This window comes from Salminus brasiliensis, chromosome 25 (assembly GCF_030463535.1).
Source record: "Salminus brasiliensis chromosome 25, fSalBra1.hap2, whole genome shotgun sequence".
NCBI lineage: Eukaryota > Metazoa > Chordata > Actinopteri > Characiformes > Bryconidae > Salminus > Salminus brasiliensis.
Genome location: NC_132902.1, coordinates 17763610 through 17790539, shown reverse-complemented (window position 1 = coordinate 17790539; position 26930 = coordinate 17763610). Strand labels below are relative to the sequence as shown.

At 41.0% G+C, this 26930-nt stretch overlaps 1 protein-coding gene across 1 annotated transcript; it reads right to left on the bottom strand.

The window, feature by feature from the left end:
• Nucleotides 1-25: 25 nt before the first annotated feature.
• Nucleotides 26-21343, bottom strand: tmem276b (transmembrane protein 276b). The gene is made up of 4 exons (XM_072671636.1): nt 20597-21343; nt 8325-8438; nt 7037-7174; nt 26-5790 (listed from the first exon to the last, which is right to left on the bottom strand). The coding sequence occupies exons 1-4, from the start codon at nt 20982-20984 to the stop codon at nt 5540-5542; spliced, it is 891 nt and encodes a 296-aa protein (XP_072527737.1). The 5' UTR covers nt 20985-21343; the 3' UTR covers nt 26-5539.
• Nucleotides 21344-26930: the final 5587 nt, after the last annotated feature.

The following is a 26930-nucleotide window of genomic DNA, read 5'->3' as shown; positions in this document are numbered from 1 at the left end:
TGACACATCACGATGTAAATGTTATTTACAATTTATTTCCTTAAAATAAAAATCATTAAAAAATGGACACAAGTCTCTTAATACATTGAAGTCAATTCACTGCCATAAGGACATGCGAGACAATGATTCCTGTGTTCCTGAACCACCTGCTTCACCCAATGAACCAATAAAAACGGTTCATACAAAATGAAAATGGTGCTACTTTGACTGGCAAAATAAAGAATGGCTATTGTACAAATGTTTATCTCCTCAAGCTGCTTAGTCCCCCACCCTCCCTCACTCTTCTTCTTTCTTGAGCATCCAATAATTCATGACCCTTAGCAACATTTGATGTTTCTTGTCCACAACTGTTCCCTGTATTTTTCTGTGCTATGCCAAGATGTAATACTTAGACATATACACCATATATTTCCCTCAAAACACACCAGAGAACACTGTGTATCATGTTTTTCCTTATAATACACCACACTTTTAAATATAATTCAGTACAATCAGTTTACCTTATTACTTCAAGATCTCCAGTTGTGTGTGTCATTATCACTTCAAGATAATTATTTCTGAGATAAAAACAAAGGGCGATTTTCCAAGATAACAGATATAAAACTTACACACATATACAATGTGCAGGCAATACTTTAATACCCTTTTAATACCCTTTTGAAATGTTGAAATAGGCTTACATTAATTTAGTAATCAGGATATCCTTCTACCAGCAGGCTTACAGCATGTTAGTGTGATGTACATCTCAGTAGGCCTCTGCACATTCATGTTTTGTTTGTTGAGCTCAAATTTAACCAATGTTTTATCTCAGGAAAACAGTCTCTTTATCTCCAGAAATTGTGGATCTCATTATCATAGGAAAACAGAGTAACCCACAAACAACAACCTCTTTACATTTACCTTCTCACCCAAAAAACTGCAGCTGTGATCTTACATTAGGGGTATTCACTTCTGATTTAGATAGATAGAAGGCCGCAGTACAGCACCGTTTAGTAAATATGCTGTCTTAAAAACTATTGTATTTCATAAAGTGTAGTTCAGTATAAGCCTCTAAAGTTTAATACAGGCCTCACATTGGGGTCGAGCAATACATTCAACAGACTAAAGAAAAAAAAGTGGAGGAAAGAGGGATGACAATTTTTATGTTGTTTTTTATGACCATTATGATATGACCCGTTTCCAACTTGTCTTTATGTCTAATAACCTAATAACGAATACTGAGTAGGTCCTCCTTGTACCGCCACAACAGATTTGCTCATTAACGGCATGGACCTCTAAAGGCCTTTCCTTAGAGTACTTTTGCTAGGTACTGACCACTGCATGCCAGAAAAACCCCACAAGACCTGCTGGATGTTGTGGAGATGCTCAGACCCAGTCGTCTAGCCATCATAACTTATCAGATCCTTATGATTGCCCGTTCTTCCTAATTTTAACACATACTTCCAGAACTGACTATTCACTTGCTGCCTAAAATATCCCACCCCAGGACAGATGCTGTAGACGATGACCCTGTCAGTGGTGCCAATGTTATGGCTGATCGGTGTATGTAAAGAATCTGCGTTCCAATTGGCTGCCCTGGAAGCATTCAAAAACAGTCTGGGTTAAAATGGTCCTCATTACTTCAGCATGAAGTAGGGCTGGGTAGGACTGTAATGGCTAGTGCTGTAAGTTAAATAAGCGGATTTATACAAATGCGCTGGTTTTGTGACATCACGGAAACAATAAAATCAAAACAGGCTGTTTTAGCACTGTTCATTATTCACTGTTCATTAAATATTTACATAGTGCATCAAAAAAAGCAAAAAAACATTTTATACATTTAAAGTTGACACTTTCATTTGTGTTATAAAACCTTTTTTTTATATTTAAAAAAAAAATTGGTAGTCCCCCACTCTGCCCTAGTCATCTTAATAACGACCATACCGTATTCAGTACAATACTATAAAATGAGGGCTGATCATCCCTCCTTTAAATAAGCTGGTTCCTCTACTTTACAACTGAGTACAGCAAAAAAAGCACACTTCCCATATGAACATATTAGCTTCAGGCTAGCATAATAACGTGGATAATGTGGGTAGGTAGGACATTTTACTACAAGATTTCTTGTATAATGTTTAATACTGTTCAGAGTGGCTCTGCAGACTATGGCCAAGGAATCGCAAGTTCAAATGGGTCATGCTTCTTTCCATCCGCAGCCTGAGCCTGGGAGAGCACAACTGACTGTGCGCTCTCCCCTCATCGCTCCTATTGTGATACTGGCAGGCACAGGCATCTGTTGGCTAATGTATCGCTTTCTACAGAGCATGTTGGCTGCCTAGTGATGTTGCATTAGAAGCAATTAAAAAAGAGGAGGTGACTGACTTCACATGTATCAGAGATGTGCTTCTCCTCACCCTCCTGGTGTCAAGAGCATTGCAAGTGATGGGGGAAGTTCTAGTGGTTGGGAGGGTGTCTTGGTTAATTGGCTTGACAAAATTAGGAAGAAAATAGAGTGCAAATTAGGATAAAAACAAAAAGGTACATAAGGTACATTTTCAGGGACTTCTTATTTATTTCTGCATTGGGAATTTAGCAAAACCTTTGCATTGAACTGAAATATGAATAAAGGTACTACTTAAAGGTACACCTTTACTCCTGAATCAGGAGTGTCTGAGCGGAGAAATCATCAAACTGTGCTGAACTGTGGCCCACACATAGCAAAAGTGAATACCCCTGCTTTACCTTCAAACCCTAGTTCTGAATAAATAATAGTTACTGTGTTGTGCTCAGATCCCGGATCAGGATTTATAAGTCTCTGTGACTCTTGTGCATTTGGTAAGCACCTTTGAGGCATCATTAGTTGATTTAAAACCACTGTGCTTTATCACAGCCTGTAGTCTTGGCTACAGTACTCACAGACTAGAGTGCAATCCATATTTGCATCAACAGTAAGGGTGAGTCGGTGCATTCAGTTCAAAGAAATTAATTACTAAGCTTTTGTATCCAATTAGGGTTGACTGTGTTCAACCAAGAAGATACACCTCAAGAAAAGTTCCCTGAGCCTCCATCTACTCATTAATGACAGTAAAAGGAGGACGCAGGGTCGGCTGTGACTCAAGCGGAGTCTGGGTAATGTAAACATTACAGTACATTACATGCCAATATACAATATGCACCCATACTGCACCAACAGGACACACTTCTCTATACACCATCCAATAACTAGGCAGTGGCACTCTACGTGATTCATTTGAGACAATTCAATCAATATTTCTGTTTTAATGAACCATCATTAATAATAGGATTTCTTCTGTCATGGGTTCACAATAGGAATTCATCTCTACAACAAATGATGCTCAGAAAGGCTTTTTTTTTTTTTTTAAACAAACATTGCTGTTAAATTAAGTCTGCTCAGTTATTCATACACCATACTGTGTGTCAACATGGACTGAATTACAGTCATGTGAAAACACTAGAGAACCCAGTGAAAACCTTTGTCTTTTTTAACATATTTAATCTTTATTTGATCTTCATTCGAACAATGTTTAGAGATGAAGAAATCTTTGTGAAAAATCTTTTCGTGAGGAAAAAGTTAAGACTCCTTCACATTACTTAAAATGTCTAAAGTTTGAATCAGGTGCAGCAAATCAGCTGCAGATGATCCGAACATGGTTAGAGAAGATTTTCGTGGAGCCCATCTTACCCCATCACATATTAACTGCCGAAACGCATAGTCGGTCACACCTGGCATTTTAAAAGCACCTTCTGTGACCGCTTGGATTTCTCACATCATTTCCGCTGGAGGAGGGGCATGGTGCGCCTTCACAATTAATTCATTGAGATGAGGCACTTAGTTTCGCCTGGGCACCAGCCACGAGTGCGAATAGTGGACAATGTGGTCTCACGGTTATTACGTATTTTCCAGGAGTGGCAGTGGAGCGGTTGAAGTGACATAAAAGCGAAGACCAAGTCAGAACACAAGATGCATAAACAAGCCTCCAACAATCCTAAAATCTCATCATGGGACCTAGAGGTAATTCTCGCCACAGCTGATGTCAAAGTACAGCACATATCAGAAATAGACTACATAGGTTTGATTTTCACTGGAGGTGTGCTGTAAAAAAACCCAAAACAAACCAGCACCTCTCAATCTTATTTAAATGAAGATCAAATGTCCGTGTTTAAATATGTTTAAAAAGATGAAGAATTTCATTGGGTGTCCCAACTTTTAACATGGCTGCACGCCTAATTCCTCAAAACACTGGAGACCAGGGTTGCCTGCTGTGGCTGTCATAATGAGGGGAACAAAAGGAGGCTTCCTCCTTCATTCTCCAGCACCGTTTCATATGAACAGAAACCTGAAATCTACACACACACAAAAAAAGGATTTATACATACAGACTCAGAGGCCCCAGAAAGTTTACTTCTTGAAGCTGTGGGGTCTATGTTTCTTTTATCTCTCCACTCTGCTTATCCCTTCTGCGCTACTTCTTCTGCAAAGTCCTCAGGCTTAAGTCGTGCTCTTTTCATACGATTCGTCCACATCCTTCAGCTCTCTAATAACCGCCGCTGAGTTTTGTTGACATTGCTTTTCTTTTATTTTAAAGCTCCGATCAGGATTTGCTGTAGCAGGCAGTTTTTTGTGGTGGTACAATAGAGGGAGGCCTTTCAGAAAAAAAGCACCAAATGCTACAAAGTAATAGGTCCCTCATGAAGTACAGAATGCATGTAGCCTTAATAATACAGTCTATAGCAACTCAAAGTTAAGTTACTCAGGTGCTTCAGCTTCAGCAAGTCCTGATGGAGCCTTTAACTGTCTACCGAATCCAGAACAATGCAGTACAAACCACTGAGAGAAAAGAACCATGGCTTTTGGCTGGGTGTTTGCTGCTTGCCCCTGCTTGTAAGCTTCTCAGTGTCATCTCCCAAGACATCTTGGAATCTTGAAGAGTGTGTGTGTGTTTGTGTGTGTACGTGTGTCTGTGTGTGAGCAGATGTGAAACTGTGAAAACAGAGCACCATTTTAAGACAAAAGAGAAATAAACAGTCGCTTCCCAGGCATTTTTTTTTTGAGTGTGCTGGCAAGAGAAGAGCAAAATTGTTGGAGAAGGTGTCCATGCTGTGTGTAGCTCCATTTAGCTCCAGAACAGAGGAGAAGAATGTTGCACAATGTTTAGCCTGTATGGTGTGTGTGTGTGTGTGTGTGTGTTTACATTTTCTGTGCTGTTCAGTTCTTGTGCTGATGTGTATGTGTCTGTGGGAAGGACTGTTTTACACTCTTTGTGTGCTGATGTATTTCATCCTCTGTGAAGTGGAGAAATGGGTTGGTTCCACAGTGGCCATAGAACATAGTCTTCTGGATGAGTGGAACACTGTTAGATCTGGTCTTCTCCAATAAATAGCATTAAAAACTCTTGAAAAACACACCAAGTATGGCGAGATTGATGAGTGGTGTGAATGCAAACAGAATGGTGATTTCAACAGTCCAGCTGTGGTGTCCTGACAATTCCATAGACATTGTGCAGATGTTGAAGAGAAGGCAGCTCCTTTTGCACCCTGCTCACACAGTCCCGTTCTCATGCCGGGGCTTGTGGATGGTGGTGCGGGCCGAGGTGCTGCTGAGAGATGGCGCCAGCGTACACAGGAAGCCGGCCAGCAGGGTGAGTCCCAGGCCGCCCCAGGCGCAGAACATGGACCAGCCGTAGCCGTGGCTGATGTCTTCAGGCAGGCCGTACAGATAGCGGGGGTACCGCGACAGCTCGAAGTTTATGCCCGCCACACACGTACACAGCGAGATAATACAGCAGGTTCCTACAGGACAAAGAAATGGCAGATATGTTGATATCCTGTTAGCATTAATGGGCAGGAGAAATAAAAGTGGTCTTTATATATAGAAGAGGGAAAATAAAGTGTTTGACATCCTTATTAGTACATGAAGAAGAAGAAGGAGAAGAAGAAGGAGAAGGAGAAGGAGAAGAAGAAGGAGAAGAAGGAGAAGAAGAAGGCTGGCTAGCTCATGCTGTGAGTTATTTATATGCTTTAAAAATTATACAAGGAGACTACAAAAAGACTACAGATGTGAATTCAGTGATAAAAAATGAAAATTAATAAAAGAAAGTCAAGTCCAAGGATGAATTTTGAGAAGTACGTCATACAGCATTTACCAAAATGTAATAAAAATGAAAGTGAATGAAAGTAATATGACAATCCAACAACCTGATGTCCACATTCTGTGTTTTTCCTTCATATGAAAAAAAATCCAAATGAGTCCAAATAAGACAAGCTCAAGCTTGTGGTAAACACACCACTAGATGGCGATCTGATCTCAGATTTAAGATCAAATCCCTTTAAATGCAGGACCCGGACATCCACAGTATAATTTCTCACCTTTATACACTATATGTCCAAATGTTTGTGGACACCCCTTCTAATGAATGCATTTGGCTGCTTTAAACACTCAGAGCTTGTCTAGTCCCTGTAGAGAAGCACTGCCAATGGAACAGGACTCTCTGGAGCAGATAAACATAAAACTATGGGTTCCATGCCCAATACTAGGCACCAATCCCCCCCTCCACACACACACACACACACACACATACACACACACACACACAATGTGCTGTGGAGCAGTGGAACTGTGTTCTCTGGAATGATGGTTGGTGCTTCATCCAATACTTTTGGGATGAGTTAGGGAGTTGGGGATGAGTTGGGGTGATGATCATTCAACACCCTGACATCACTAATGCTGAATACTGAATACAATCAAACAATCCTCACAGCAATGCTCCAAAATCAAGTGGAAAGCTTTCCCTGGACAGTAGAGACAGTTACTCCAACAAAATCAACATGAATTTTAGTCCCCTTGATTCATTTGTTAACTTCTGAGGAAATACTGGTAATAATGAAAACTAGGCATCTGGGTTCTTTCTATTAGGGTAAAGTGTGGGGAGGGGGGTTAAAATAAAATAAAATAATTACATTAAAAACACTCATTTGTAGCAGCAAAACCGGCTCTGACAGCGCACACACATACACACACACATGCAGTTTCACTTACCTCCCATGAGGAAGAGTAGCCCAGCTACATACTGCATGAGATCATGCTGCTGGCAGCAGCCCAGCACCCCGATGGTCCATCCAAACAGGATGATGGAGACGGCCATGCCAACAAAGCCTGCGGTCATCCTCCGCAGATCTACACACACACACACACACACACACACACACACACACACACACACACACACACACACACAAACACAGCAGCACTTTCTTTAATCACCGCAAACTTCAGCCAGAAAAGGCATCACATGTACAATGACTCAACTCAAATCCTCCCAGGTTATGAATCATTTTGTTCTGTGATATTGTACTTTTACAATACTAGGACTTAAGTAATACTGTATTACTAAAGTTTTACTGTCCACATAAAGTGATGCAATACACTGACATGATCCAGATACATCAAAAATAATCACATCCATAGATTCTAGAGTCTAAGAGCACCTAGGCAAACTTTACAACCATTCATCTGGACAGACAAATCTCTCCAGCTCCTCGCACATACCCAGTGAGACTGCGTATCTGCGAGGGGGCTTAACCATCAGAATCTCTGATCAGGGGGAGTGTTAGTATTAAACTGTGAGTTTAATATATCTAACACTTGACAGATACTCCAGCAGAAACCTACCGGACCTCTGTTTTTAGAATGAATATACTAGTTGTTGCAAGGATGGTTGTGTCAACACACTGATCTCATTTATTAGCATATTTTGTCCCTTCTCCACTCAGGAATACTACTGCTTACAATTTTAACAAAAATCCCACTTTAATTGATATAATTTATAAAATATTATATCAATATTTTAAATTGGCCAATTTTGTTCTACTGGCCCTTGTTCTTAATGACTAATAATAACTGGTAACTTAATAATATTGTATTTTATTAAATCATTATTATTTATATTTTTTGGGAAAAAACTGCATTACAAGAGGTTTGTCTACTGTTCACATGTGAATATAGGAAAGAGAATATCATTTATATGAATCATATGTGAACAGTAGACAAACCTCCTGTAATGCTTTGTTTTGTCCCCAAATATATATAGGGTATATGTAAGGTTTACAGGTATCATTGTGTGTGTGTGTGTGTGTGTGTGTGTGTGAGAGAGAGAGAGAAATGTAAGAGAGTGTAGTATTTTACTACTGTAAATGTTGTCAGGCACTGTGCACTGTGCGTCCCTGTAACAAAAACTAAATTCCTATTATGCGTAATGCATGTGTATTTGAGTATAAACTATTTGCCAGTTCTGCTGTAGAACAGGTAGGGTTTCCTGAAGACTTACGCAGGGCATGCCACTCATCCTGACGGATGGTCTTAGTGATATTGACCGGCAGGTTTCGGGGCAGGATGGAAGAGGTGTAGTGGTACTTCACTGGAGTACATCTCTGAATCACACCTATTGGAAACAGACAGAAGTAAGACACACAGAATAACAACCCACAGTCTGTGCTGTGAGGACAAGCATTCCACAGAGAGCCACTACAATAGGGCAGAAAGACATTTTTTGGGGGGAAACATTTTAATGACAATGTTTTTAAATACAAATAAACACACTACATGCATTCAGTCACTTTAAGTTGCACCCACTGCTGACACAGATGTGCAAATGCACATACACAGTCTACGGACTCTCTGGAGCAGATAAATATGAACCTATTGGCACCATGCCTAATGCCAGGTGTGGGCTAAAAGGGTATAAAAAAGCCCCCCAGCACTGAGCTGTGGAGCAGTTGAACTGTGTTCTCTGGAATGACAGTTTGTGCTCAATCCAGTACTTGTGGGATGAGTTGGGGAGTTGGGGAGTTGGGGAGGTGGGGCTGGCCTTAGTAACTCTCGTCACTGAATGCAATCAAATCCTTACAGCACTGCTCCACAGTGTAGTAGAAATCCTTCCCTGGACAGTTTGTTGTTATCCAACAGAAGAAACTATGAATGAGCAGGTGTCCCAATACTTTTGTCCATTTAGTGTATGTTTACACACTATATTACTATGAAACATTATGATGTTACTAGCTCCACTGCAGCTCCACTGTGAAAATGGAAGAACATAACTGCAGGGCAAATGGGGAAAAGTGTGACTGCACAAATCTCATTCCACTGGCACTCCTCGGCCGCTGAAAATGGTTTTGAGAGACAGTAATCATACTGGCTATTGATTCCCTGCATTATCAAATTCAATGAGTTGGAAAAGCCTTAAGCAGGTAAACTGACAAAAACTGGAGATGATAAAATTTGATTGCATTGCATTATCAGCATGAATTAACATAAGTTGTGGCATTTATTTTAACTGTGAGGACGCCAAACCAGCACTTCCCAGCAGTGACATGTCTGAACATCTGACAGCATTCATCAGCCCCTCCATCTGACTTTTCAATGGCAAGTGAGGTATACGCTTAAAATCCACATTTACTACCAACATTAGCTGCCTTATTGAGTTGTACAATATTTAACATTTGGATGGTACAGTGCACAGGCTTCCAAGCCTGGTCCTAGAGTCTGTTTTATGCACACTCACCCCCCTCGCCAATAATGGCTCAAGAAGGAAGGTGGATCAGAAAGAACTTGGATCAACTATCTTAGGACACAAGAAAGCTCTTAAACAGGGTACTCTATATGACCAGGAGTTGGAACCACTGGCATAGTGAATCACATCATTGCTCTTTACACAAGCCAAAGGTTCAAGTGCCCTTCCAGAAAGGAATTCTATTGCTGTATAAACAAGAATCCTTGGGATAGACTCCTAATACTACATGAGCAGCTGCTCAGAGCCAAGATATAGTTCATCAGCTTTTAGGAACAGCCAACCAGAGCGCAAGACTCAAGTAGCAGTCAATGTCTCAAATAAACACTTATGTTATAGGATTCAATCAGCCAATCAAGCAGTTTATAGTGTATATCGGCCTATGCTACAAGGACAAAAGTATTGGGACACCTGCTCAAAAAAAAAGAAGTTTTTTTGCTTCTCTACTTCTCTACTGTCCAGGGAAGATAAGCTTTCTACTAGATTTTGGAGCATTGCTGTGAGAATTTTATTGCGTTCAGTGACATGAACGTTAGTGAGGTCAGGATGTAGAATGATCATCAACCCACCTCCTCAACTCATCCCAAAAGTATCATTCCAGAGAACACAGTTCCACTGCTCCACAGCTCAATGCTGAGGGGCTTTATACCCCTCTAGCCCACACTTGAAATTAGGAGAGTCCTATTCTATTGACAATACTTCTCCATATGGACTAAACAAGCTGTACGTGGGCATCTGTGTCAGCAATTGGTGCAGCTTAAAGCAGCTAAATTCTTATATTCGGGGTGTCCACAAACATTTGGGCATACAGTTTACATACAGTGTCTTAAAATTGTAGTTTTATTGAGTTTTATTTTATCTTGTGTCCAACTTTCTGGCCGTCTCTCTCATTTCAATCTCAGCCAGACTCTTGACATCAGTTGCATGCATGCACTTACTGTGATTCCCAGAGCACCCACCAAAAATGACTGATACTTTGAATGCTCCATTATTATTTTTAGGTATTTTTTATATCATTTATTCGGTACATGTAATTTCCCCATATAATAACTTGAAAGTGAATAAAAACGTTGGACAACATTGTGAGCTTTGGTTTTTGGTTTGCTTGGCCTTAAGCTCCACCTCTGCCTCCAGGAGCTCCAGAAGAGCAGAATACACAAACACCACTAACTGCGTTAAATGAAACACACAAGATTATCCACATGCTTCCATGGAGTCCATGAGTCATTCTGAACATCCTGTATGTCATGCGCAGGATTGCTTGCCTTGTTTGGCAGGGACAGAGGGACAGAAAATGGGAGAGAGAGAGAGAGAGAGAGAGAGAGAGAGAGGGAGAGAGAGCGAGTCAGACAGCCAGCTGTGTTATAGAGGATTTGTACTGAGTGCCATTCTTCCTGATCCGCCTCTAATTAAGCTAAAGCAAGCAGGTGAGAAAATAACACCAATTAATTTCATATATTACAGCAAGCAAACCTTAGAGTCAACTCTGCATGATAGAAAATCAATCAGCAGAGTAGACATCCTATACACACTTTCCACTGAATAATTAATCTGAATTGCAACTACAGGAGTCCATGAATCACTACACTGGAGTCAACTGTAGACATTGGCTTTTTATACCCAAACATGCACACATATGCAGTTTATTAGGTACGCCTATCTACAACTATTGGCTTTTTCATTATACCAGTCATATACAATAGGTGTACTTTATTAAATCAATTATTGTTGAGCTATAGTCTATAACTGTACACCGACAGGACAGACAGATTATTACTGCATTCTGAATGACTGTACAACCAGAATGTTTTACATACACTATAATGACAAATGTTTTGGGACATCCGGCATATAAATGTTATTTTTTTTCCAATATCAAGAGTATTTTTTAAGAGTTCAACTCCTCAACTCATCCCAAAAGTACTGGATAGAGCACCATCGTTCCGGACAACACAGTTCCACTGCTCCACAGCTCAGTGCTTTATACTCACCTGGCATTAGACATGGTGCCAATAGGCTCATGTTAAATCCTATTCTGTTGGCAATACAGAATACTTCTCTACAGGAGCTGTGGGTGTGTGAATTTGCACATCTGTATCAGCAATGGGTGCAGCTTAAAATAGCTAAATGTATTCATTAGAAGGAGTGTCCACAAACATTTTGATACATGATGTATTTATAGAAAGTCATACTGGACAAATAGAACCTTAGACTACAACCAACCTTATTGGATATGTTTATTGAGCATGAAGTTATTCAACTATTAAAATTAGCTTGTTGCTTGATCTTCAGCAGCAATAACTGTAATCACTTGCCACACTTTTATATCAGTCTTTTCAGGGGAAATCTGAGCCCACTTTAATTGAGATATCAACAGAACTGCCTTTTTAGGGCCCTACTACATCATCTCTATTGTAGTCAAGGTCTTTGACCAGGCCACTCCACCGCATTTGTGCTTATTTCTTCTCACCTGTTCAGATGTTTATTTGATTGTCTGTTTTAGATCATCGTTTGGCTGCATCACTCACTTATTTTTCAGCCTCAGCCCAAGGACAGATAGAAGGGATAGACCCTTTTCACACCTCTGCTCTCGGCACGCCAGAGGTCATTACAGTAGGGAAAACATTACAGCAGTCACACACACTCCAACACCCTCATTATACCGATTGTCTTATTTTTCAGATGTTTATTTGGTAGATCAGTTTTTCAAATGAACTATGGACAAGTTTTTTCAGAATTCTGTTCAGGACTGTTATGTTAATAGGAGATCTGTGGCATGAGGATGATGGAAAAAAATAACCCTATCAGCAAAAGCAGAGAAAAACACTTATTATTTACATCTACAGTGGCATCCGCCACGGGTTGGATTTACTAGGCAGTAGGTGAACAGTCAGTTCTTGACGATGATACAGGTATCAACTGTAGTTAGGATAAACATACAACTTAGGCCTACTTATAACCCCCCAGCCACAACATCCTATCTACAGTGGATACCCGTGTGTATGATACGGATTTGTCCTGTTTTCTTCTATTCTGTGGTATATTTGTTAATGAAGTTCTCTGCATAGGAAATACTGTGTAATTCTGTATTATTCTACAGTAATAATAATAAAAAAAAAAACAGCCATACTAATGACTGCAGAGATGAGGTAGGTGAACCTGCTAACTGGCACCTGGCACGTGTACAGCAACAGATTTCTAAAGATGGGACCTATGCAAGAAGACAGGCACTGCCAGTTATCTTTACACAACCTCTGGACCCCACGCTTTTTAGGTTGCTAATGCATTACCAAGAGCCGAAACCCAGCAAAGACCTGGACTCTGCATTATGCAGAGCCACTCAAAGGAAGGTGAACAATGCTGAAGATTGAAAGAAAAAAGAGATAAAAAAAAATCTCACTCAGCTAAGACACACAGAAGTTCTTATGCAAGTTTCTAGAAGGAGCTGATCTAGAACCTGCTTATTCATCCATTTAAAATAACTTTAGTCGCAATACAAGATCAGCACTCCTACTCTGTAATGGCTTATGAACACAGGCTCTGAACATATACCAGGCTTATTCTCAGTCACGCAAGGCCAAGGCCATCAGCTCTAAGGCAGGACTCTGTCTTCTCTATCAGTGGAAGCTTATGGGCAGAGCCTGCTGCGGAAGATAATAGCCTGCTCCGTTCGTGCTGAGTTGTTTTGTTTGGCTGTAGCTGCTTGTTTTATTGTGTGTGGAAATGCAGCATCAGCAGATGTACAAAGGGCAAACACAGCACAAATGCAGATCAAGTTTGAGCAAAAGGAGGTTGCTGGCCTCCAGGTTCTTTTGCATTAGGAACACATCAGGGTCAAGAACTAGGAGGCGGTGTAGAAGCAGGAAATTAGTCATTGCCACTGTAAACACTGTTGCAGCTGAACTTTCCATCTCCAAAATCTTAATGTGAGAAAACTGACCAACTGAAACAAGCCATTTGGACTTCAATGTTTCTGTGAGCTTTCCACCTATTCAGTTCATAGTAGTATCCTCTTTTTTCTTATCGTCTCCAAATATTACATTTACATTTACAGCATTTAGCAGACGCTCTTATCCAGAGCGACTTACAAGGTAACTCGTATTACAGGCCAATTAATTACGGGCCAATGTAGTGTTAGGAGTCTTGCCCAGGGACTCTTATTGGTGCAGCACAGGATAGTCACCCAGACTGGGAATCGAACCCTGGTCTCCCACATGGTGTAATAGCTCACTAGCTGCTAGCTGCTAGTGGTTTTATCTGTTGTGCCACACCAATATTAGCATCTTATGTGGTATTACCAGAAATGTGGAGAAGCAACCCATGGATGGTCCTTTGTTATTGTTGTTTTCATACCTGGTCTAGGTGTTTTCTTTTGCAAACTGTAGTCTTGTGTACGGGTTTCCTCCTTGCACAACTCCCAAGAGCTGGCAAGAGCTGATGTGTTGCATCTGATTCTAATAATACTAATAATAATGATTTTTTATCATTTTTTATTTACTACATTTTACAATTTCTTCAGGCTTACTTGTTTTGTCATATTACCTGTATCTCTCAATATTGTTCTAAAAAAGATTAAATGTCCATATGTTTAAATATGTAAAGATAAAGATTTATATGGTGTCATCATTCTTAAACCCATGTAAACATAGCTGTGCTTTAGAGGAAAAGTGAACATCACAGGACCTTTAATGTGTTCTTAATGAAGCATAATTTTATGCCAAGTCATTTTGGGCTACTTCTGTTGGTCAATTTATCATGAAATGTTCACACCACATAAAGTGCTGCTTGAGGCAAATTATGAGGTTATGACAGGACAGTGATACAAAGCCCACTGTCACCCTTTATTGGGATTTTATGTCTTTAATATGCTCAAAATAATGCTGTGTATCATTGACCTCTGAAGTCAGATGTCAGAGCTGGGAATGACGTAACACACTAACCAAAATACGTCCCACTTTTGATGGGCGATTACCAATTGATAATGCATTCAACTGTATTTTGCGCATCCATACATCATGGAAACATGTCCACAGACAGACATTGGACCATACAGTATGTACTACTGATTTATTGAGACACAAATAGATAGAAGCACTATATAATACTACTGTGAATGTGCGGTGCAGCCAACTTGGAGACAACTCCTCAACTCATCCCAAAAATATTGGACGGAGCACCATCATTCCAGAGAAGAAAGTTCCACTGCTCCACAGCTCAACGCTGCCCTCTAGCCCACACCTGGCATTAGGTATGGTACCAGTAGGTTCATGTCTATCTGCTATAGAAAGTCCTATTCTACCATCAATACTTCTCTACAGAGGCTGAACAAGCTGTATGTGTGTGTTTGCATATCTGTGTCAGCAATGAACGCAACGTGAAGTAGCTGAATGCATTAGAAGGGGTGTCCACAAACATTTGGACATGGTGTTTCATCATCAACACAAACAGTGGCCCAAGCACTGAGCTGTTATCATGTGAAAACAAGCCAAATGCCTGTGGCGACTGACACATACTGAACAGGGTTCTTTCTTTGCAGCTCAGATAACATTAGGGCATGAAACAGTCTGTTCTTTGGCTTTGAAAAAAAATAACAAGTTATGAGTCATTTCTAGAGCATCCTAAACATTGGACGCCTACTAAGACTTCATGCCACCTGACCATATGCTACTGCTGATACTCACAAACAAACATTATCGCACAATTAGCTTGCATATACAGTTTCAAGAGGGAAAGTCTAATTGTACAGAACCTTTCCATTATGTGAAAGTTATTCAGATATTTAAACTTCTTAATCCTCTAATCACACACCTAATAACACTCTGTTTGAGTAGAAAAGATGCTAATTTACTGATCTCACCTCATTAAATATCTATGAATTGAGAATACAAATAACCCTAAGTACTAACGATGGCCAACATAACATGATGGATGGATCAATAAAAATGGACCACAACTGAAAGTGACATTTTGTTGTTTTATGTAAGGTAGGGGTGAACGATGATGTGGTGTTATTAAACAACAAAACTGTTGGGAAGAACATGCCTGAAACCCCTCCTTCCAATCTAACGTGCTATTAACACCATCTCTACCTTGTTCACGTGTCAATGACAAGTCTTCGCAACTCTCCACCAACCCATCAACCCATCAACCCCCCTTTAACTCGGTCAAATGTCTTACTCCATATCAAGAGGGGCGCTAGCTTCCTACCACAAGCAGAAGCCACCAGTCCAACTGTAGTCCAACGTTCTCTTCAGCCTCCTCCCAAATAATCATATTCAGATGGCATGGTCTGAACTAGCAGAACTGCAATCATATCAGTTCCAGCAGAAAACTGCTTTAAAAACAATTATCAGCATCAGATTTATCAGCATCAGAAATTAGATTTGACTGATATTTCAAATCAATATCTAGTGACATTTATTTTATTGAAAAATATCATTACTATCCACACTAAAATAACTGTATTTGCAACCTCCATGATGTTAATCCATGAAGATGTACAGTAGGCCCAGCTTTAAATATGCATAAATATTTATGCATCCATATGACCATAGAAATCAGGATCAACTTATATGCATTGAAAAAATATCAGATGTTGGCATTAGCCCAGAACTCCCACACACAAATGTATTCATTTATTGTTTCTTCCCAAATTAAAAAAAGAGAATTAAAAAAGATTTTTTTGCAGTCTCTACATTTTGTGAGGATTTATTGCATACAGAGACAAGAGCGTTAGCGAGGGCAGGATCTTGGATGATAACCACACCACTTCATTCCCAACTGCCCATCTGATCCCAAAAGTATTGGATGAAGCACCACCCATCATTTCAGAAAAAACAGTTCCACTGCTCCACAGCTCAATGCGGGGGGGGGGGGGGGATTTGGACCTCTCTAGGGCTATAACCCATGCTTGGCATTAGGCATGGGTTGGCCAATAGGTTCATGTTTATCTGCCCCAGAGAGTCCTATTCTATAGGCAACACTTCCCTAAAGGGAATAGACAAGCTGTGTGTTTGGAAACATTTGGACATTTAGTGTAGGTGCATCCCCATTCTAAGGTTCATATGCTGGGGTTACTGTACATGGTTCTTTTTAGACAGCAATGATATGCATGTTCCCTGAGAGTGGAAAGTGTGCTGATAACACTAAAATGTCTGAGCTATATATAGTATATTCTGCACAGTATGAGTGAAACCTCAACTCCTTCACACCTTTTCAAGCACAGCCCTACATAACTGCAATCTTAATGACAAACCCCTACCAGAGCATTTCTCACAGCTTCATCTCTCTCAAAACTCCCAACCCAAAAGACCTCAGTTTGCTCTACCCTCAGCCAGCAACAGTGCAAGAGGTAGGTGGCTTCCCCTTTTGAGTCTTGGCTCCTCTAAAGGTTGCTCCCTCAGGTTCTCTGTTGTTGTGAAAACTGAACTCAAACTCAAGCCTCATCCTACATGTTTTAAAGCCCCAAACAGATTACAATTGATACCCTTTAATCCGTCACAGTAAGCTACTAGCTCAGCCACCAGGAGCAACAAACTCAAACAGGAGGCTATGGGTTAAGCAAGAGAGACAGATGTAGGTTGAGCCATAAATCAGGATGAAATGTAATCCTGGCTGATAGCTGTTCCTCAGACAGACTGGATGGAGTGCTTCGTCACAGCTTTATCGTTTATGACATCTATATGGCCACTTAGAGGCACCAGGGAAACCCAATAGACAAATTATTGATGAAGAAACCTTCAAGCGTGCAACATGCAACCTGGAAGCCAGGATGAAATGGGGCTGCAATGGTAAGAAGATCCCTAAAGAAAGGATGTGGAAAAGGATGTATGGATGTATTGGATGGATGCATTAGCAGTCCTCTTATGGCTTTAGTGTTTTTCTATGTATCCTTCAGAATTCAGTTCACATGACTGTTTCCCAATCTCTATTTATCTTCTGGAATGAGACAGGCTGATTTATGTAAATTAGGACTGAAATATGTAAATGTGTTCTGTTCTAATTGGCTGCCTCATCCAAAAAGCAGTCCAGACTGAAACACTCTGCAGCTTCCGCATGGAATAGGCAGACAAACCTGCTATAGCCTGAACAGGTGGGTATGTGTCAATGCATATGCTTTTATGACATTACAAAACTAGGAAATACATATCATGGATATTGTCAATACTTAAAGGGCCTGTATATACTATTCACTCCACAGTCCTTAACATAGATACAAAAATAGCCCATTCCTTGTTTTTGTGATGAACACTAACATATATCCACCTATTCAGCTTAAAGCAGTTTACCTCACCCATTCACACTGATGTTGCAGAGTGCTTCAGCCCAGACTGCTTTTTAAAAAAGGCCAATCCCAATCCCAAAGGCACAGTATCAAAAGCAGCTTGTTTAGCTAAGTCTCTGAGACAGCAAGAGGTCGGAAGATGTCAAATGAGAATGATTTCTGACTATTTTTGGTAAAAGATGATGAAATTCAGGGGCAAATGTGCAGGGTATGGATTCTTTAAACCAATGACCAATTACATATTTCATTATAAAAGAATAATTAGTCTTGTTTAACTGTAGGCCTACCTTGGATGTAGCCTAGGCTTTGAAACTGCACTTTCTACACTGCCCTTAATTGGGTTCTGCAGCCATGCACGAGATCCGCCACCTAGCGGTTCAATGCAGCACACTGGGACCTTGAAAAATGCTGCAGCAACTCGCAAAATATTGATAATGTGATTGGCTGAATTATTAACCGATTGCTAATTTATCAATCCTTCCATCTATTTTTCTGAATTTACTGCAGCAGAGTACATAATCACGGTCACACAAAAACAACAACTTTACAAGAGAAGGAAACAATCTTATTAAATATTTAATTTCAAGTAATTTTGGAGTATTTCTATTGGTATTGTTATTATGAATACTGAACACTACAAATATGTTTATTTCAAAAGTAATTTTAAAGTAATTTTTGACATAATTTCTTTAAAATGTGTAACTTTGTTTTATTTTTTTGAAAATAATGAAATAGAGCCTAAATATCCTGTCATGAAAATCATTGCGTTTTACTTTTGCCATCTGCCATCTCTAGACACCTGCAGCTACCTTAATTGTACAATTGTATCATTATAATTTGACTATTCTAACCATGGCCTGTGCTCTATTGCTTTTACACATATGCATAACCCCATCTATCATCTTGCTGAGACCTGAATCTAACATCTTTCCTCAACGTCTGTTGGTTGGTGCACCGTGATTTCCCCACGTAGCCTCCTTCTGTCCCGGTGTGCTTATAAATAATTCACTCTCTGTTCCTCTTTCTCTTCCTCCTCTCGAGACGTGTGAGCCATTAGCCCATTATAATTCATTAGCTCATGGATTGCTAACAGATGCAAATGCATTCAATCATACAATCGAAGAGATGACAACGCAAGCGGCGCTGGCCTTGAGCTGCTCTTAGCCGGATCCAGCGCCATGGACTATGACATAGTTAAGAGAGTCTGGGATTGGGATGTTGCATTTGTGCCACTGACTCTGTTGCTATTCACATATACGTCAAATGAATAAAACATGACCTTAATAGACCTTGAGAGGTTGGCTATTTTGAATGAGATGTGGGTAAGCTGAGGTTGGGTTGTTACCATAAGTGAGATAAGTGGTTCCTTAAGCGGTACTAGAAAGCTGCACAAGAGGAAGTGCAGGAACATGTCTAAATCATGGACCTTCTGTAGATGTACTGAACATGTTCCTCACCTACGCAAACAGGAAGCAGGCTGTTCTACACACATGGGGGCCAAAGGTTTTTTTTGGGGCACAATGCCATGGAAGAACAGCTTTTGGTTCTCTAAAGAAAATTCACTGAATGGATGAAAGGTTTCTCAACTTGACACAAGCCCTTGGGGAATCAACAGAGGTTCTGTGGTTCTTCTACATGTTGGTTCCTACTACACAAATGATCTGATAATAGAAAGCAGGTTGTACATGAGGCACATGAGGAGCAAGATCTGGATGGATGAAACGTTCCTTAACCTGGAGAATCAAAAGGTGTATGTAATGGGGTATAAGTAAGTTTGGTCTGGTAATAAAGGGTTCTTTGGAGCAAGATACCAATCTAAAGAACCTTCATTGGGTGGACGCAAGGCTTCTCAACCTGACACTTTGCCCTTGGAGCAGTACGTGGTTTTGGTTTCTGTAAAGAACCTTTTCTAGCACATATAATGGCCAAAGGGTTCTTTGGAGAAAGAACCAAAGATCTCCAAAGATCCTTCAATGGATGGATTAAAGGTTCCTCAACCTGATGCAAGCGAATCAAAGTGATTCTTTAATTCCTCTACACTTAAGTTCCTACAAAGAACCTTTATCTAGCATCTAGCATCTAGCATCTTTCATCTACTGTAGCTGTAGCTCTAGCCAATAACAGCCCTGACTAGAACGCCTCACCTTCATATTCACCTTTATAGCAAACGACTAAAGCATGACCTTAACAGAGCTTGAGGGGCTGGTTATTTAAATAGGACATGGGTAAGCTGGGCCTATGTGGGTTAAGCTATTACCATAAGTTAGATGTTTCCTCAAGCACTGCTAGAAGACTGCACAAATGGAAGTGCAAGACACATTCAAACCATGAACCCTGCTGTAGATGTACTGGACATGTTCCTCACCTACACAAACGGTCTGGGGGACAAATATGGAAGCAAATGAGGATGAGCAAGATCTGGATGGTTTGAAAGCTTCCTTAACCTGACAGAAGCTCTTAATAATCTAAAGGTTGACTATTTTAAAGGAGGTGTGGAGTAAGCTGGGTCTGGTAATGGAAAGCAGGCTGGTGTACGCATGCCACATGATGGCAAAAAGGGTTCTTTGGAGCAAGATGCCACTCTGACAAACATTCATTGGATGAATGAAAGACTCCTCAACCTGACACAAGCTCCAGGAATATCAAAAGGTTCTTCTACCCTAAGAACCTTATTCTAGCAGCTTTACTGGCCTATTTAAGAGCGCAGCTGCAGCTCCAGCCAATACCAACCCTGACCCCAGCACCTCACCTTTGTATATAAGATCATCCGTCTCCAGGTCGAAGCCCTCGCGGTGGCACCTCCTCCACAGCCCAGAGATGGTGGAGTTAAACTGGCGGCTGCAGTGAGACTCCATGGCCGACGCCGCGACCGTGAGGTGCCGCTTCTCTCGAGGTGCCGGCCCTCCGTCCTGCCTCCCGACGGCGTCCGAGGCAGGCATGCGGAGAGGCAGGTTGTGGTTGGAGATGTAGATGTAGCCCGGGTCGTTGCGCTTGCTCGCGTAGTTCTTGCAGCGTTCCCGGTGACGCCGGGCGTCCGTCTCGTACCAGTAGTCGGTACAGATGGCCATGGCCAGCAGGCAGAGCGCGCAAAACGCCAGGAAGAGCCCCGCGCTGGTTAGCATCTTCATGGCAGCCATCTTCTCGTCGGCTGGGGGTCTAACCCCGGACGGACGGGGCTCTTTGCGCGCGGCAAGGCTGCAGGAGGGGAAACGGGACGTGAGAGTGACGCTCAGAAGCCCTCGCGCCTCGAAATGTCGCACGCCGTGGACATGGCGGAGTCCGAGCGCAAGGCGAGCCCGATGCCGTGCTGTTCGCGCTGCTCTCCCACCATCCGGTCCTTCTGGGTTTGGGAGACAAACAGCGGAGAAGGAGGAGAGAGAGAGAGGTGCTGAGGAGCTGTTGGAGGGTGTAATGCTGTTTCTCTCCTGTTGGGCTCAGATAGGCAAAGGAGGAACTAATCAAATGCCTCCAGAAATAAAAAAACAGCAGTGGAGCTCTGCTATAGGCCCTCCTCATTACGTCCCTGGCGCGCCTATAATAGGACGCTATTGACAGAGGGGTGGAATCAGCACTAATAAGCTCGGTGTCCGATATGATCCTGGGAGTAAATGACCCGGTTGGGCTCATGATGATCATGAGCCCAACCTTATGATCATGCATAAGGTTCATAAAAAAAAAAAAAAAAGACACACAGACACATCTGAGAGGTGGGATGTATCACACTGGCTTTCTGTGAACCCTTCCTTCTGCTTTAAATAGAATGGGGTAGAGCAAAACAGAGTGGTAGTGTACATGGAATGGACTAGCATAGGGTACGCTGGTGTGGGGTGCATCAGAATGGGGCAGTTTATACTAGAAACAAAGCAGAATACAGCAGTTTATATTGGAAACACGATACAATAGAGCAGTACATACAATGTGTATTGTTACATGCACATTTGTAAAGTTCAACTTATATTGAGGTCTAAAATAAATGATTCTTATGTCTTATGATGGACATAAGAATTCAGATTCTTTGCAATGACACTTGAAATTAGCTCAGGGGGCCTCCCATTTCTCTTGATCATCTTTAAAAGGTTTCTACACCTTGATTGGAGTCCGCCTGTGGTACATTTGGTTAATTGGTCGTGATTTGGAAACACACGTGTCTATATAAGGTCTTACATCTGACCATGCATACATGAGGAGCAAAGGACTGCTTAAAGAGACAGGATTGCATGGAGGCACAGATCTGAAGACTACAGGTCTCCAGACTACAACAGTTCCCAACACCACAGTGGCCTTCATGAGTCTTAAATAGAAAAAGTCTGGAACAACCGTGACTCTTTCTGGAGCTGGACATCCCATCAAACTAAGTCATCAGGGGAAAATTGACCTTGGTAGGAGAGGTGACCAAGAACCTGGTGGGCACTCTGACTGAGCATCCAAGATCCTGTGTGCAGATGAGAGAAATTTACAGAAGGTCAATCATCACTGCAGCATTCCACCAGTCTGGGCTTTATGGCAGAGCGGCCTCTCCTCAGTACAAAACTGTAAGAAAGATTTTCTGGTCTGATGAAACCAAGATGTAACTTTTAGGCCTCATATCTAAGCGTCATGTCTAAAGGAAACCAGACACTGCTCATCAGCTGCTCAATACCATCCCTACAGTGAAGCATGGTGGTGGCAGGATCATGCTGTGGAAGTATTTTCAGCAGCTGTAATCACTGCCAAATGTGCTTTAACTAAGTACTGAGTAAAGGGTCTGAATACTTCTGTCAATGGCATATTTTTTACTTTTCAGTAATTTGCAAAGACTTCCGAGCTCATCATTATGGGGCATTGAGTGCAGATAGAAAGGGATTACATATTTTTAAAAATATTTTAGCAGAAGGCCTCAATATAACAATATGTAAAAAAGTGAAAGGGTCTGATTGCACGGTATTTAAAATAGAACAAAATAGAGCAGTTTATAATGGGAACAAAATAAATAGAGCAAAAATAATAGAGCAGTATTTCTTTGAAACAAAATAGATCAATTAATAATGGAAGCAAAACAAAGTAGAGCAGTTCATAAAGGAGACAGAATACAATTTATAATGTTTATAATGCAGATTATAATGGTAACATTGAAATAGCAGGACATAAAAAGTAGAATAGAGTAGAGTACAGTAAATAAAACAGCAAAGAAAAGCTGTAAAGGGTTAAATGTAATGACAAATGGAAGCAGAGGAAGAAGAGTAGAAAAGAGGAGGATTGGATTAGGCTGAATAGACTACAGCACTATAGATCAGAATGGAATAAAGCAAAGTGGAATAGAAAGTATGTTTAAGGCAATTTGGCAAGTGATTATCATCTACAGAGCCTACAGTGTTACATAGCCTTACAACTCCCGAGATGATAATATAATTATCATTTAATCACCAACTAGCTTTTTTATAGTATTTAATACTACAGTATGTAAATCATTTACAATGATAACTATATTCTGCACAGATGGCATGTAACACTGTTACCAGCCAGTGGATCTTCACACTTGTTTGGTTGCCAACCAAAATACTACCAAACTGGCGCATTGGCATTGTTCTTCTAGCTTGTCTATTTTAGTTCGGACCAGAGAGCAGATACATGCTGGTTTCATGTAACACAACATTCTTCATCAGACCGAAAGAAGTGATAGTGAAACCATTTTGGTGCTACACAGGACCATGTTTAAAGGTTCTTTATAGAACCATCTATAACCACCAGGAGTTTTTTTTTTAATGCGAAGAACCCTTTAGGCAAGCACAGAACCATTTACACTGCTGCATGGGTTCTAGCTAAGTAGATTGTATCTAGAATATCTAGGTTGTGTCTTAGTTGAAGTGAATCTTGCAATGTCAGAGCATATTGCTTCCTGAGTGGCTAGTTACAGAAGCCTTCATCACTACACTGGTTTCTAAGACACTTAGAGTCATGTAAAAACAAGGTACAGTGTACAGTCATGAACTTGACCTTTAAACATGCCAACTTGGGCCTGGAGAGTCCGAGATGTAGCACTTGGGCTTTTCTGCATTTTTTCACTGTAGAATGGTGGAATTTGTCGAAAATGGCCTTCTCTAACATTTCCCAGATAGAGGGGCAGCTTCTCTTGCTTCTCTAAGATCACTGCTCATTGTCTTTCCTCCTTGGCATTGTGTTAACACACACCTGCATGCTCCAGATCAGCAAACTGACTAACCTTCTGCTTTTGTAGAGGTGGTCACACCTGCTCATGATCAATGAATAAAATTCATTTGGTTAGCAGCACCTGACTGCTACTTTCCCTTTTATTCCAACTGAAGCAGTAAGGGTGTACTTCTGGTTCTTCTGAGGACCACGTTATTTTCTATTATGTCCTGATATGCAAAATCATAGAATTCAATACATGAGACAGCACAGGTAGCAAGGCAAAGAGGCAGCTACCTTCAGTTTAAGTAACAGCCATACAGTGTGTTGGAATGGAGTAGACAGGAAAAGAAGGGAAAGAGAGAAAGACAGTGTGAGCAGTTTAGAAATAAGACCCCGGGTGGTTAGAACTGTTCTTGCCATTGTTGGAGACTGGAAACGGCATAAGGAGGAGGAAAAACACGACATGTTCAGCAGCTCAAGGGAATCGCTCGATCCACCGCCCACAGAAGACGCTGCTGAGGGCCCACTTACCTACGGCATGCTTAGTCCTTTGAAATATTCCCAAAAGCGATAAATAAAACAGCCTCTATCAAACTCATGTAGTGCCAGAGAGCAATTGCATTGTTGTTGTAGAATGAAAAATGTATTCCCACTGCAATATCAGATTGAGCAGGCACTGCCTCCACGCTGACAGGGAACAGGGACTCCAATACCAAGCATTATTTGTGAAATGTTTGGGAAAATGCAGAACGTCACATCTCAGATTCCCCTTTTGCAATGGCTTTGCTCTCTTGTCAGTTCTCTATTTTGATCTACACATTTCCTTCTTTACCCCTAAAGATCCTCCCTCTATCTTGTCATGTCTTACTCTAAGACCCTTCCATCACTCTGCTAGCATACTGACAACTCACTGCTCTCCAATGGCTCCACAACCTAAATTCAAGCGAGTGCTTATTCTGCAGTAATTGTATGTTGCACCAAGTATAGCTACAAGCTCTGCAATAAAGTGCTCTGAGGCTGAAGGTATAAGACCCAGCCGCAATTAAAGCCAACCTGACATCAAAAGTGAGCTCCTTTCTATCGTTCGTTTATGTTCCTGATCATATCAAGCACGCTTTATAATTTCCTACCATTTTAATATCAATAATATCATATTATTGATTAGTGTTATCAATATTTATACCAGGTTTCACCTCTCACAACGAAACGTTATCTGTCCAAATGTTTGTGGACACCCCTTTCCAATTAATGCATTCTTGCTTTTTCCATTCAAGCATGCCAAAATGCCTCACAACTTCTCACATTAGAGAAGTGCATACTTCTGTGCAGTTTAACATGGGGCAACAGCAGAGATGGCTTTTGTTCATATCTGTAGTAATTATCTGGGCAACATACCAGGTTACCACCTTGTAGTACACCTGATAGTTGGGTCAGACAGAGGGCAGATCACACGTTCACCACAAACAAATCGCTCCAGATGCATTGAGGACTAGACAGAGACAACCTCCTAAGGGTCTCAGTCCAGGCATTTGGGTTTGCATTGTATTCTGGAAATTAAACGCAGCATGGAAACTTGCACCCATTCCTTCAGGAACATGGAGGGCTGTTGCCCTGTTCAAGCTGCTTTTGGAGATTCAGCGGGTGGTATAGAGTTCTAGACTTCTATAAAAGGTTAAATTGAATTGAGGTGAACGAAATATATATAACAAATTAAAACAATGTAGTTACCTTTAGCATCCTGATTATGGAACAGTGTCACACATTTTGTTACTATCCAAACTTCATCACTGCACAGTTGCTTCAATAAGGTAACGTAATCTTAATTAGACTTTGTGTCATTTCACACTGCAGAACAACATTACACACAATTACAGATGTAACCTGTAACCATCATGGCCACACATATACAGCTATATTAGCAGCCAGCTCGAATTTATCCTTAATCATAGCAGTCTGTCTAACAAGTCTGAGCTATTTGTTTGAGACAAGTGTATTTTAGGCATGGAATTTGCAAGATCCTAGTGGCTGAGATAGGCTTACAGCACTCGTTAGCTACATTAGCCTCCTAGCTGTAGTACAGAAGTAGAGTAGTAAACTTTGGACACTCAACATCTGATTGACTGGGGAAAACTGTGTAAATTCGATTTCTTGCAGAACGATCGCTTTAAAATGTGCTGGTCCCCCAGAGGCAATGCAGGATCTCCAATGTAAGAGATAATGATCCGGGAAGCAATCGATCGTTTTAGCACCAGTGAGGGCAGTTAACTCTGCTGCTGCTTCTGAATGACTGCGATTATTTATGCTTTTTAAGAGCACAAGCCATCTTTGAAAGTTACACGCAGTTTTCTCCAGTATGCGGCCACTTCACAGCAGCCGACAAAAGGAAGGCAACCCATTGGGGAGTCGTTATGGCAACTGTCCCTTGCCAAACAGAGTGTGTCGAAAATGGACAAGTGTGAACACACAATCGATACCACCCCCTGCTTCCCATATGACGGTTCAGACCCAGTCTGTGCAGGAGGGAATGCGCTTGCCATAAGTGCCATGGAATTACTGTATACTAATGCAACACTCAACTACAACTACAAACCAAATGTCAAGTGTCAAATGTGCACATGCCATATAAAAATGCTAATCCTCTCAATTAAGTTCTTCTAGAATGCTCAGTTGAAAAGAATATTAAAGCAAAAAAAAAAAAAAAAAAAAAAAGTATGCATGTACAACAATGTGCGTGTAGACACGACGTAAGTGGTTCTGCTTACATGGTTGCTAGGTGGTCATGCAGTCATTAGCATGAAATTCTTTGCTAGGTGGCTGCTATAGTTACTAGATTGGTGCTATAGTGTTGCTAGGCAGTTGCGTTGGGATCCTAAACATTTGCTATAGCATTTCAGGTGGTTGCTAAGGTGTTGACAATTGGTTTCTGTGGTACTCCATATGGTTAGTTGTCGTTA